This window comes from Salmo salar, chromosome 19, assembly GCF_965601325.2.
Source record: "Salmo salar chromosome 19, fSalSal1, whole genome shotgun sequence".
Classification (NCBI taxonomy): Eukaryota; Metazoa; Chordata; class Actinopteri; order Salmoniformes; family Salmonidae; genus Salmo; species Salmo salar.
In genome coordinates, this window is record NC_138309.1 from 46,214,116 (window position 1) to 46,227,367 (window position 13,252).

General features: G+C 42.9%; 1 protein-coding gene across 1 annotated transcript in view; it reads right to left on the minus strand.

Moving 5' to 3' along the window:
* The window catches only part of LOC106578854 (growth arrest-specific protein 7), a 111,807-nt gene that overhangs the window by 21,695 nt on the left and 76,860 nt on the right, over positions 1 to 13,252 (minus strand). The window contains exons 7-9 of the mRNA XM_014158079.3: positions 12,843 to 12,958; positions 12,568 to 12,642; positions 2,554 to 2,632 (exon numbers count right to left, since the gene is read on the minus strand). Coding sequence (XP_014013554.1) covers positions 2,554 to 2,632; positions 12,568 to 12,642; positions 12,843 to 12,958 — 270 coding nt within the window. The remainder of the gene's footprint in view (positions 1 to 2,553; positions 2,633 to 12,567; positions 12,643 to 12,842; positions 12,959 to 13,252) is intronic.

Genomic DNA, 13,252 nt, shown 5'->3' on the forward strand with positions numbered 1-13,252 from the left:
AGTTCGCTGTGGGTGCTTTCTTCGATGAAGCTGCTTTCAAACATCGACCTCTAATGGATACCGTAGATACCGTGGATAGATTTAGTTAGGGTTTTGTAATTACACCTGACCGGTAGCTTAGCAGGTAGAGTAGGAAACTTTGGAACATGAGGGTGTGAGGTTGAATCCTGCTCAAGGTGCACTATTTTGAAAATAGTTTTATGTGAATCCACACTATCTGCACTGTTGTTCAAATGATACATTTTATTTAGTATAGTATAAACGTCTGTCTTAAGCATCCTAAATAATGCCAAAATAGTTAACTTGAAGACAAAAGGGAAAGCATGATGTAAGATGCAAACTTGATATTCCAACTGATTGTACGCTGCTAAAGCCAACAACTTAGCGCTGTGCCACAAATATTTGATTAGGAAGACACATTTCAGTTGAATACATTCAGTTGGACAACTGACTAGGTATCCCCCTTTCCCTTTCCCTTTCCCTAAATCAGTAGAGGAAAAAAAAGAGTATATCTGATAATTACACATTGCTATCTATTACTGACCAGCAGATGTCACTAATGTATATTGTGAACGAATAAAGAAGCTCAGAGTAATTAACCTATTTTCAAGACAATTGATTGGAAAGCCTCAATGCTTCCGGAAGCTTAGTTTCCCCATCACTACCGGTTTACAGGCCATGTCAGGCCTGCAAATCACATTATGCTGGCTTGCAACGTGATGTGTAATTCCTATTGGAATCCAGCCGGAGTTAGGATATCCAACAAGTGGAATTGTTGATCACCTGCAACATGCATTCAGAATGAGTGCCAGGGCAGGGAAGACTGAATACTGAGACAACCTCAATCATCTAAACTGGAACAATCATCTCAGTAACGGGTGCAATACATCCAATAACTAACAGATTGGATTAGTTTATTAAGAAAACTGAATGTTATTTATCTTGTTTAGCATCAAATGTATCAACCAATCAATGTACATGCAAAAACACAGATACTGTATTACAGTAAAAGCACTGGTGGAAAAAGTACCCAATTGTCATACTTGAGTAAAAGAAAAGATACCTTAATAGAAAATGACTCAAGTAAAAGTGAAAGTCACCCAGTAAAATACAACTTGAGTAAAAGTCTAAAAGCATGTGGTTTTAAATATACTTAAGTATCAAAAGTAAATGTAATTGCTAAAATGTACTTAAGTACTGAAAATAAAAGTGAAAGTATAAATAATTTCAAATTCCATATATTAAACATCATTTTTTTTGTTTTTTTATTTACGGATAACCAGGGGCACACTCCAACACAGACAAAATGTACAAACAAAGCATGTGTGTTTAGTGAGTCTGCCAGATCAGAGGCAGTAGGGATGACCAGGGATGTTTGTATGATACGTGCGTGAATTGGACCATTTTCCTGGAATGCTAGCCATTCAAAATGTAACAAATATTTTTGAGTGTCAGGGAAGATGTATGGATTAAAAAGTACAAAAGTGTATTTAGGAATGTAGTGAAGTAAAAGTTGTCAAAAATATAAATAGTCAAATTAAGTACAGATACCCCCAAAAACAACTTATATAGTACTTTCAAGTATTTTTACTTAAGTACTTTACACCACTTGTCACGTTCGTGATGAGAGACGGACCAAGGCGCAGCGTGATTAGAGTTCCACATCTTTTAATAAACAGTGAAACTTCTACAAAACAATAAACCAACAACGAAACGTGAAAGTAGTGGTGCTACATGCACATACACAAAACAATATCCCACAAAGTAGGTGGGAACAGGGACTCCTTAATTATGATCCCCAATTAGAGACAACGAACATCAGCTGCCTCTAATTGGGAACCATACCAAGGGCACCAACATAGAGATGAAAAGACTAGAACACCCCCTAACAAGCTCCCTCACGACGCCAGGACAGCGGAGTCAATCACCACCTTCCGGAGACACCTGAAACCCCACCTCTTCAAGGAATACCTGGGATAGGATAAAGTAATCCTTCTAACCCCCCCCTTAAAAGATTTAGATGCACTATTGGAAAGTGGTTGTTCCACTGGATATTATAAGGTGAATGCACCAATTTGTAAGTCGCTCTGGATAAGAGCGTCTGCTAAATGACTTAAATGTAAATGTAAATGTCATGCCCTGACCTACAACACCATAGAGAACCAAGGGCTCTCTATGGTCAGGGCGTGACACCACTGAATAAAATAAACAATTCGGAAAATCTCCCTGCAATAGAGCATGCCGGGAAATATTATATGTGGTTCTATGTAGAACTCTTCCTGCCTTCCAAAGAATCCTTGTTGCCTTCCAAAGAATCATCAAAGAACCCTTTCTTCTTAAAACGATTCTTAGAATGTTAAAGGTTCTAGGTAGAACCCTTTGCCTTACAAACTGATCAAAACAGTTCTTGGTAGAACCCAATCCCTCTGCAAATAACCATTAACCAGATTAAATGGAATATAATTGCATTCTGAAGTGTAAAGTGTTTTCCTTTGAGAAAGAATACAGTCCAGTGTGTTACATTTGAGTAAAGTGTAACATAATGTGTTCTACCTTAGAGGAGAACTTGAGGTGAACCTCGGCCTCGTCAGCCAGACTCTTCTTTAGCTGAGCCCAGGCCTCCCCAAGAGTACTGAGGAGAGAGATAAGAAACGACAATATCACTATATGACACCACAGAGTACTGAGGACAGAGACAACACACCACATTAGACCAGAGAGACAACACACCACGTTAGACCAGAGAGACAACACACCACGTTAGACCAGAGAGACAACACACCACGTTAGACCAGAGACAACACACCATGTTAGACCAGAGACAACACACCATGTTAGACCAGAGACAACACACCATGTTAGACCAGAGAGACAACACACCATCTTAGACCAGAGAGACAACACACCATGTTAGACCAGAGACAACACACCATGTTAGACCAGAGAGACAACACACCATGTTAGACCAGAGACAACACACCATGTTAGACCAGAGACAACACACCATGTTAGACAAAAGATACAACACACCATGTTAGACCAGAGAGACAACACACCATGTTAGATCAGAGAGACAACACACCACGTTAGACCAGAGACAACACACCATGTTAGACCAGAGACAACACACCATGTTAGACCAGAGACAACACACCACGTTAGACCAGAGACAACACACCATGTTAGACCAGAGACAACACACCATGTTAGACCAGAGACAACACACCATGTTAGACCAGAGACATCACACCATGTTAGACCAGAGACAACACACCGTGTTAGACCAGAGACAACACACCATGTTAGACCAGAGACAACACACCGTGTTAGACCAGAAACAACACACCATATTAGACCAGAGACAACACACCATGTTAGACCAGAGACAACACACCATGTTAGACCAGAGAGACAACACACAATGTTAGACCAGAGAGACAACACACCATGTTAGACCAGAGACAACACACCGTGTTAGACCAGAGACAACACACCATGTTAGACCAGAGAGACAACACACCATGTTAGACCAGAGACAACACACAATGTTAGACCAGAGAGACAACACACCATCTTAGACCAGAGAGACAACACACCATGTTAGACCAGAGACAACACACCATGTTAGACCAGAGAGACAACACACCATGTTAGACCAGAGACAACACACCATGTTAGACCAGAGACAACACACCATGTTAGACCAGAGAGACAACACACCATGTTAGATCAGAGAGACAACACACCACGTTAGACCAGAGACAACACACCATGTTAGACCAGAGACAACACACCATGTTAGACCAGAGACAACACACCACGTTAGACCAGAGACAACACACCATGTTAGACCAGAGACAACACACCATGTTAGACCAGAGACAACACACCATGTTAGACCAGAGACATCACACCATGTTAGACCAGAGACAACACACCGTGTTAGACCAGAGACAACACACCATGTTAGACCAGAGACAACACACCGTGTTAGATCAGAGACAACACACCATTGTAGACCAGAGACAACACACCATGTTACATCAGAGACAACACACCATGTTAGACCAGAGAGACAACACACCGTGTTAGACCAGAAACAACACACCATATTAGACCAGAGACAACACACCATGTTACATCAGAGACAACACACCATGTTAGACCAGAGACAACACACCATGTTAGACCAGAGAGACAACACACAATGTTAGAACAGAGAGACAACACCATGTTAGATCAGAGACAACACACCATTTTAGACCAGAGACAACACACCATGTTACATCAGAGACAACACACAATGTTAGACCAGAGAGACAACACACCATGTTAGACCAGAGATAACACACCATGTTAGACCAGAGACAACACACCATGTTAGACCAGAGACAACACACCACGTTAGACCAGAGAGACAACACACCACGTTAGACCAGAGATAACACACCATGTTAGATCAGAGATAACACACCATGTTAGACCAGAGACAACACACCACGTTAGACCAGAGAGACAACACACCATGTTAGACCAGAGATAACACACCATGTTAGACCAGAGACAACACACCATGTTAGACCAGAGACAACACACCACGTTAGACAAGTCAGGGTGGATCCTGCCAAACAGAGAGAAAGAGATGAGGTTCTGCTTTACAGAGTGATTGACATTTAAAGGCAATGTTCCCACTTTAGCGGAGATTGCATTCACGGTAAACGGTGCATATGTCGGCTCAATGGGAAATGACCTTTACATTTCTATGGCGGAATCTGTAACGCTTCAGCTTTACAGACTAAATAGAGCCTTAAAAGTTCATAGACAGTTTATAACCCAGAAGGCAGCCCATCTCACAGCGGTGCCTGGTCCTCGGCAAGTTCACTGGCTGGTTAGGAGGATGTAGACATTGAGGATATGAGATAAAGCCGAACCGTTTAATGGTTTCCCATTACTTTAGAAAATTCTGCAAGTCAACTGTTTTCATAGCCAAGTTCTGTGACATAATGCAGTGTTGGAAAATGATATCTTTAATTAACTTTTACAAATGAATGTTGTGACAACTTATATCCAATCAATCATATCTACAGAATATAATGACTAAGGTGAGTGGACACCAACATTAACAATGATCATAGCAGAAGGTAAAAATACATTGTTAAAAACTCTATATCCTAGCAGAAATTAAAAGCAAATTGGAAGCCATGGTACGCCAGTGAATGAGACGCCAGGCTAGCCTTGACTACTAGGTAACCTCTTCTCCTCTACTCAGGCAAAAATAAAGTTTAGCTTAAAAAACATATTGTATCACAGCGCCTCTCCTCTTTCGAAATATCTAATTTAACTGTATATAAGAATATAAATATGTACAGTATCTATGAATAGTGTGTAAATAGTATTTTTGTTGTCTCTTGGTGTCTTTCCTATATACAGTATAACTCTTTTATTGTATTTTAATGTTTAATTTAATGTAATATCTTATGTTGTTCTTGTTTATAACTGTTCTATACTTTGTCATGTATTTGTATGTTTCATGTGGACCCCAGGAAAAGTAAAGGGAAAGGGGGATAAGCTGCTGCATGTGCAGTAGCTAATGGGGATCCTAATAAACTAAACTCCTCTGAACACACATCTTAAGTCCTTCATTCCAAACATGAGCAGAATATTTATCCAAGGGCCATGAAAGTAGGCAGCAGCAGACCCATACAGCCATGAGGCACTACAGGCTGTGGGTCTGGAACTGAGGAGAGGGGCTGAGGGTCTTTAACCAGTTCACATCAAAGCACCACTCTGAATGGAAGATGTGTGCACATTCCTACAGCATCAGGGTGCTGCTCTCTGCTCGGCCCCCTGCCACTTTGAGAGGCATCGGAGAAGAGACAGAAGATATATCAAGAAGAGATAAAAGATGGATCAGGAAGAGATAGAAGATCAAGAAGAAATAGTGGATCAAAAAGCGATAGAAGATGGATCAAGAGGAGATAGAAGATGGATCATGAAGAGATATTCAGGGTAGCGGGCAGGGCAGCCAGCAGGGCAGCAAGCAGGGCAGCAGGCAGGGCAGCAGGCAGGGCAGCAAGCAGGGCAGCAAGCAGGGCAGCAGGCAGGGTAGCAGGCAGGGCAGCTGGTAGGGTGGCAGGTAGAGTAGAGAACAGGGTGGCAGGCAGGGCAGCAGGCAGGGCAGCAGGCAGGGTAGGAGGCAGGGTAGCATGCAGGGCAGTAGGCAGAATAGAAACAGGGTAGAAGACAGGATAGCAGGCAGGGTAGGAGGCAGGGTAGAAGAAAGGGCAGCAGGCAGGGCAGCAGGTAGGGTAGAAAGCAGGGTAAAAAGCAGGGTAGCGGGCAGGGCAGACAGCAGGGTAGCAGGCAGGGCAGCAGGCAGGGCAGCAGGCAGGATAGCAGGCAGGGCAGAATGCAGGGCAGTAGGCAGGGTAGTAGGCGGGGTAGCAGGAAGGGTAGTAGGTAGAGTAGAGAGCAGGGTAGAAGAGGGAAAGCAGGTAGGGCCGCAGTTAGAGTAGAAAGCAGGTTAGCAGGCAAGGTAGCAGGTAGGGTTGCAGGTAGGGCAGCAGGCAGGCAGCAGGCAGGGCAGTAGGCAGGATAGTAGGCGGTGTAGAAGGAAGGGTAGAAGGTAGAGTAGAGAGCAGGGTAGCAGGTAGGGTAGCAGGTAGGGCCGCAGGTAGAGTAGAAAGCAGGTTTGCAGGCAAGGTAGCAGGTAGGGTAGAAGACGGATTACCAGGACATGAACTCAGAGCATGCGCTAACCAACTGGCAAGTGTCTTCAATGACATTTTCAACCTGTCCCTGACTGTGTCTGTAATACCAACATGTTTCAAGCAGACCACCATAGTGCCTGTGCCCAAGAACACTAAGGTAACTTGCCTACGGACCCGTAGCACTCACTCACCATTATCCCAGAAACCCTAAACCCATTTCAATTTGCATTCTGCCCCAACAGATCCACAAATGAAGCAATCTCTATTGCACTCCACACTGCCCTCTCACACCTGGACAAAAGGAACACCTATGTTGGAATGCTATTCATTGACTACAGCTCAGCGTTCAACACCACTAAGCTAAGGACCCTGGGACTGAAAACCTCCCTCTACAACTGGATCCTGGACTTCCTGCCGGGCTGCCCCCAGGTGGTAAGGGTAGGTAACATCACAGCCGCCACACTAATCCTCAACACGGGGCCCCTCAGGGGTGCGTGCTCAGTCCCCTCCTGTACTCCCTGTTCACTCATGACTGCATGGTCAGGCACGACTCCAAGACCATCATTAAATTTGCTGATGACACAACAGTGGTAGGCCTGATCACCGACAACGATGAGAGCCTATAGGGAGGAGGTCAGAGACCTGGCCGTGTGGTGCCAGAACAACAACCTCTCCCTCAACGTGATCAAGACAGAGGAGATGATTGTGGGCGACAGGAAAAAGAGGATCGAGCACGCCCCCATTATCATCGACGGGGCTGTAGTGGAGCAGGTTGAGAGCTTCAAGTTCCTTGGTGTCCACATCACCAACAAACTAACATGGTCCAAGCACACCAAGACAGTCGTGAAGAGGGCACGACTATGCCTATTCCCCCTCAGAAAAGATTTGGCATGGGTTCTCAGATCCTCAAAAAGTTCTACAGCTGCACCATCGAGGGCATCCTGACTGGTTGCATCACTGCCTGGTACGGCAACTGCTCAGCTTCCGACCGCAAGGCACTACAGAGGGTAGTGTGTACGGCCCAGTACATCACTGGGGCCAAGCTTCCTGCCATCCAGGACCTCTATACCAGGCGGTGTCAGAGGAAGGCCCTAAAAATTGTCAAGGACTCCAGCTGCCCTAGTCATAGACTGTTCTCTCTGCTAATGCAAGGCAAGACTTCTTAACAGCTTCTACCTCCAGGCCATAAGACTTCTGGACAGCTAATCAAATGGCTACCCAGGCTATTTGCATTGCCCCCCCCCCCCTCTTTTACGTTGCTGCTACTCTCTGTTTATTATCTATGCATAGTCACTTTACTCTACCTACATGTACATATTACCTCGAAATACCGGTGCCCTCGCACATTGACACTGTGCTGGTACCCCCTGTATATAGCCTCGCTACTGTTATTTTACTGCTGCTCTTTAATTATTTGTTACTTTTATTTGTTATTTTTACCTATCTACTTTTTACTTAACACTTATTTTTTCTTAAAACTGCATTGTTGGTTAAGGGCTTGTAAGTAAGCATTTCACTGTAAGGTCTACACCTGTTGTATTCGGCGCATGTGACAAATACAATTTGATCTGATTTGGTTTGATAATAACATTATCGTGCTGTGTTGCTCTCTCTATATGAAACAATTCCACCCCACTCTGCCATTCTATCACAACAAAACTGGTGTAGTAGTGCAGTAGATGAGAGAGGTCAGATGATACAGATTGTTATAAAACTCAGAGAAGGGGTTTTACTAGTCCAGCATCATATTGCAGGAGAGTGCTGTACCGTCTTTGTTTCAGTGTTAACTGTAGGGCAGTATCATATCTCTAATGCAGGACAGTGCTGTACCGTCTTTGTTTCAGTGTTAACTGTAGGGCAGTATCATATCTCTAATGCAGGACAGTGCTGTACTGTCTTTGTTTCAGTGTTAACTGTAGGGCAGTATCATATCTCTAATACAGGACAGTGCTGTACTGTCTTTGTTTCAGTGTTAACTGTAGGGCAGTATCATATCTCTAATGCAGGACAGTGCTGTACTGTCTTTGTTTCAGTGTTAACTGTAGGGCAGTATCATATCTCTAATGCAGGACAGTGCTGTACTGTCTTTGTTTCAGTGTTAACTGTAGGGCAGTATCATATCTCTAATGCAGGACAGTGCTGTACTGTCTTTGTTTCAGTGTTAACTGTAGGGCAGTATCATATCTCTAATGCAGGACAGTGCTGTACTGTCTTTGTTTCAGTGTTAACTGTAGGGCAGTATCATATCTCTAATGCAGGACAGTGCTGTACTGTCTTTGTTTCAGTGTTAACTGTAGGGCAGTATCATATCTCTAATGCAGGACAGTGCTGTACTGTCTTTGTTTCAGTGTTAACTGTAGGGCAGTATCATATCTCTAATGCAGGACAGTGCTGTACTGTCTTTGTTTCAGTGTTAACTGTAGGGCAGTATCATATTACAGTATTCCTCTCTCTTCTCTCTTCTCTCTTCTCCATTCTCACCCCCTTAGAAACCTACACTGAAGAAAAATATGAAGGGAACATGCAACAATTTCATATAAAGTTAATGTAAAGAAATCAGTCAATTGAAATAAATTCATTATACCCTAATCTATGGATTTCACATGACTGGGAAAACAGAGATGCATCTGTTGGTCACAGATACCTGTTGGGGCTCGGGGGCAGTATTGAGACATTTTGAAAAAAATATGTGCCCATTTTTAACTGCCTCCTACACCAACTCAGAAGCTAGGATATGCATATTATTAACACATTCGGATAGAAAACACTCTGAATTTTCTAAAACAGTTTGAATGGTGTCTGTAAGTATAACAAAACTCATATTGCAGGCAAAAACCTGTGAAAAATAGATCCAAAAAAATGTGAATTTTGTGACTGTACTATTTAGTGTCATTGTTTTATAGATACCATAGTGAGAAAGGATTCATTTCGCAACACCTACGGCTTCCACTAGATGTCAACGATCTTTATAAAGTTGTTTGAAGCGTCTATGATAAACAGAGAGCAAATTAGAATCCAAGGAAGTTGACATGTCATCACTTCATTTTTTTGCGCCTGCGCATAAATCTGAGAAAGGTGAGTTTGTCATCATTTTTTATCTAGACATAGGATAGGTTGTGTGAAAATATTACTGATGTTTAACGTTAAAAATGGACCAAAAAGATTAATGCTAAACAACATTTGACATGTTTGAACGAACATAAATAGATTATTTACTAGGTTTTTTTAGCTTTTCGGCGTGATTTTACCAGCCCCCCACCACGTTTTGTGGGAGCATAATGAACGCTAAGTACTTGGTGTTATTTGGACATAAATTATGAACTTTGTCAAAAGAAACCACATTTGTTCCGGACCTGGAATGCCTTCCGGACCTGGTATCCTGCCTTCTGATGGAGATAATCAAAGGTAAGGGGGTATTTACAATGTTATTATCGATTTTAGATGATGCTAACTGTATAGCATAGCCTGTTGTTCTTAGCATAGCACCCCGTTTATTGCAAAATGTGATTTCCCAGTAAAGTTATTTTGAGATCTGGCCATTCGGTAGCAATTACGAGATGATAATATATTATTCTTTGAATGACAATATTATAATTTACCAATGTTTTCGAATAGTAAATTTGTTATGTTCACCGGAAGCATTTCAGAGAAGAAAAAAATCTGAATTTCACGCTACTGTAAAATGCTGTTTTTGGATATAAATATGAACTTGATGGAACAAAAAATGCATGTATTGTATAACATAATGTCCTAGGAGTGTCATCTGATGGAGATTGACAAAAGTTAGTGCATAATTCAAGCTGGTTTCTGCTTTTGGTGACGCCTGACCTTGAATTGAAAATGGATGTTTGTACTTTTGTGGCTATGTACTGTCCTAACATAATCTAACTTTATGCTTTTGCCGTAAAGCCTCTTTGAAAATCGAACAATGTGGTTAGATTAAGGAGATGTTTATCATTTAAATTGTGTAAAATAGTTGATTGTTTGAGAAATTTAAATTATTAGATTTTTGATGTTTTGAATTTCCAGCCTTGTTAGCAATCCCGGCTCGGGGTTCATTTCTAACCTGTAGCCCCAACAGGTTAAAGAAAAGCAGTCAGTATCTGGTGTGACCACCTGTTGCCTCATGCATCACCCTCTCATACAGTTGATCAGGCTGTTGATTGTGGGCTGTGGAATGTTGTTCCACTCCTCTTCAATGGCTATTCAAAGTTGCTGGATATAGGCAGGAGAGCACACTTCTCCAGCGTGTCGTTGGCCATCGAAGGTGAGTATTTGCCCACTGAAGTCAGTTACCACGCCGAACTGCAGTCAAGATCCTTTTGAGGACGCCGAGCACACAGATGAGCTTCCCTGAGACGGTTTCTGACAGTTTGTGCAGAAATTCTTTGGTTGTGCAAACCCACGGTTTCATCAGCTGTCCAGGTGGCTGGTGTCAGACGATCCCGCAGGTGAAGAAGCCGGATGTGGAGGTCCTGGGCTGGCATGGTTACACATGGTCTGTGGTTGGACGTACTGCCAAATTCCCTAAAACAATGTTGGAGGTGGCTTATGGTAGAGAAATTATCATTCAATTCTCTGGCAACAGCTTTGGTGGACATTTCTGAAGTCTGCATGGCAATTGCATGCTCCCTCAACACTTGAGACATCTGTGGCATTGTGTTGTGTGACAAAACTGCACATTTTAGAGTTGCCTTTTATTGTCCCCAACACAAGGTGCAGCTGTGTAACGATCATACTGTTTAATAAGCTTCTTGATATGCCACACCTGTCAGGTGGGTGGATCATCTTGGCAAAGGAGAAATGCTCACCAACAGGGATGAAAAACAAATGTGTGCACAAAATTTGAGAGAAATAAGCTTTTTGTGCATATGGAAGTTTTCTCATGTACTTTAGGTCAGTCTGGTACAGTGACTCATTATGACTGTGTAGTAAATGTGGAATGCAGACATCTTATTACAGCCATCCTTCCCTCTCAGCCTGTCCCCTAGCAGCCTCACCATACAGCCTGCCTGTCCCCCAGCAGCCTCACCACACAGCCTGCCTGTCCCCCAGCAGCCTCACCACACAGCCTGCCTGTCTCCTAGCAGCCTCACCATACAGCCAGCCTGTCCCGTAGAAACCCCTCCATACAGCCTGCCTGTCCCCTAGCAACCTCATCATACAGCCTGCCTGTCCGCCACAGGATCCAATTTACCAGACAAAGAGCTGCTCACAGCGTGTGATTCCCTATAATGCCGGAATGAAGAGGGGTCCCCCCCTTCTCTCTCGCTTTCTTTTTCCCAGTGAGTCTGGGCTGATATGATGCCATAACATCCTTATAGTACCCTTCTGTCCAGCCCAGCAATCCACATAGTGCCCATACTTCTAGACATGATTTGTTCTATCAGCATGGTATGTCTATACCGTACACCCACCAACTCCTTTCAGATCTACAAGAATTGCCTAGGAGTTGGCTAGGAATAAGCTTGGAGTTGGCTAGGAATCAACTAGGAGTTGGCTAGGAATAAGATAGGAGTTGGCTAGGAATAAGCTAGGAGTTGGCTAGGAATAAACTAGGAGTTGGCTAGGAATAAGCTAGGAGTTGGCTAGGAATAAGCTAGGAGTTGGCTAGGAATCAACTAGGAGTTGGCTAGGAATCAACTAGGAGTTGGCTAGGAATAAGCTAGGAGTTGGCTAGGAATCAACTAGGAGTTGGCTAGGAATCAACTAGGAGTTGGCTAGGAATAAGCTAGGAGTTGGCTAGGAATTGGCATAATCTGTGCAATGACTTTTGACATGGAATCTTTGAGTTGACGCGGAGAGGTTACTTTTTTTTAAGGCACCACGGCAGGAATTGATGTCACTACCCACTCACCCTTCTTCCTGTCCCGCGAGGGGAATCTGTGACAGCTTGGCGAGGTTCTTGGCATATTCCTCTTCAATCTTTATCCTGAAAGAGGGAAGGAGAAAGGGAAGTTATTTACCATCAAATTTCAACACTTAGCGAGTCATTTTTCCTGTTTTGAACAAAAAAAGAAAAGGAAATTGACACATGAAATTGCTCAAGATAAAAAAGGAGTTGTGAAACATTGGTCTGACCAGGATTGTTGACAGATTGGCTCAGATAATGAAAGGGGATTTAGAAGTTACCTTTCTCCTATAAATTCAGCCATCTCTTTCTGCATTTGCTTCCCCTTCAGCTGTTTCTGCAGTAAGACCTCAAACCCTGAGATACTGCTTGTCCCCTGAGGGTCCTTCTTATCCATCTACACAACAACAATAATAACACAGAAATATACACTACAACAATATTTAGTGTACATAAATCATAAAAACAAATAATACGACCAGATAACATTCAGTGTTGTGATGTGATACTGCATTCTATGTACTTAATGGTATGCATTCAATCATACAGTTACTGTATGTATTGTATTGTGGGGAAATACCAGGCCATCATTACTGCACCACCATACTCCATTCTACAGCACCACAGCCAATGATATAGAAAATCAACATTTCACACAGTAGGGTGCATGAAATACTTGTCAACCTGTTTA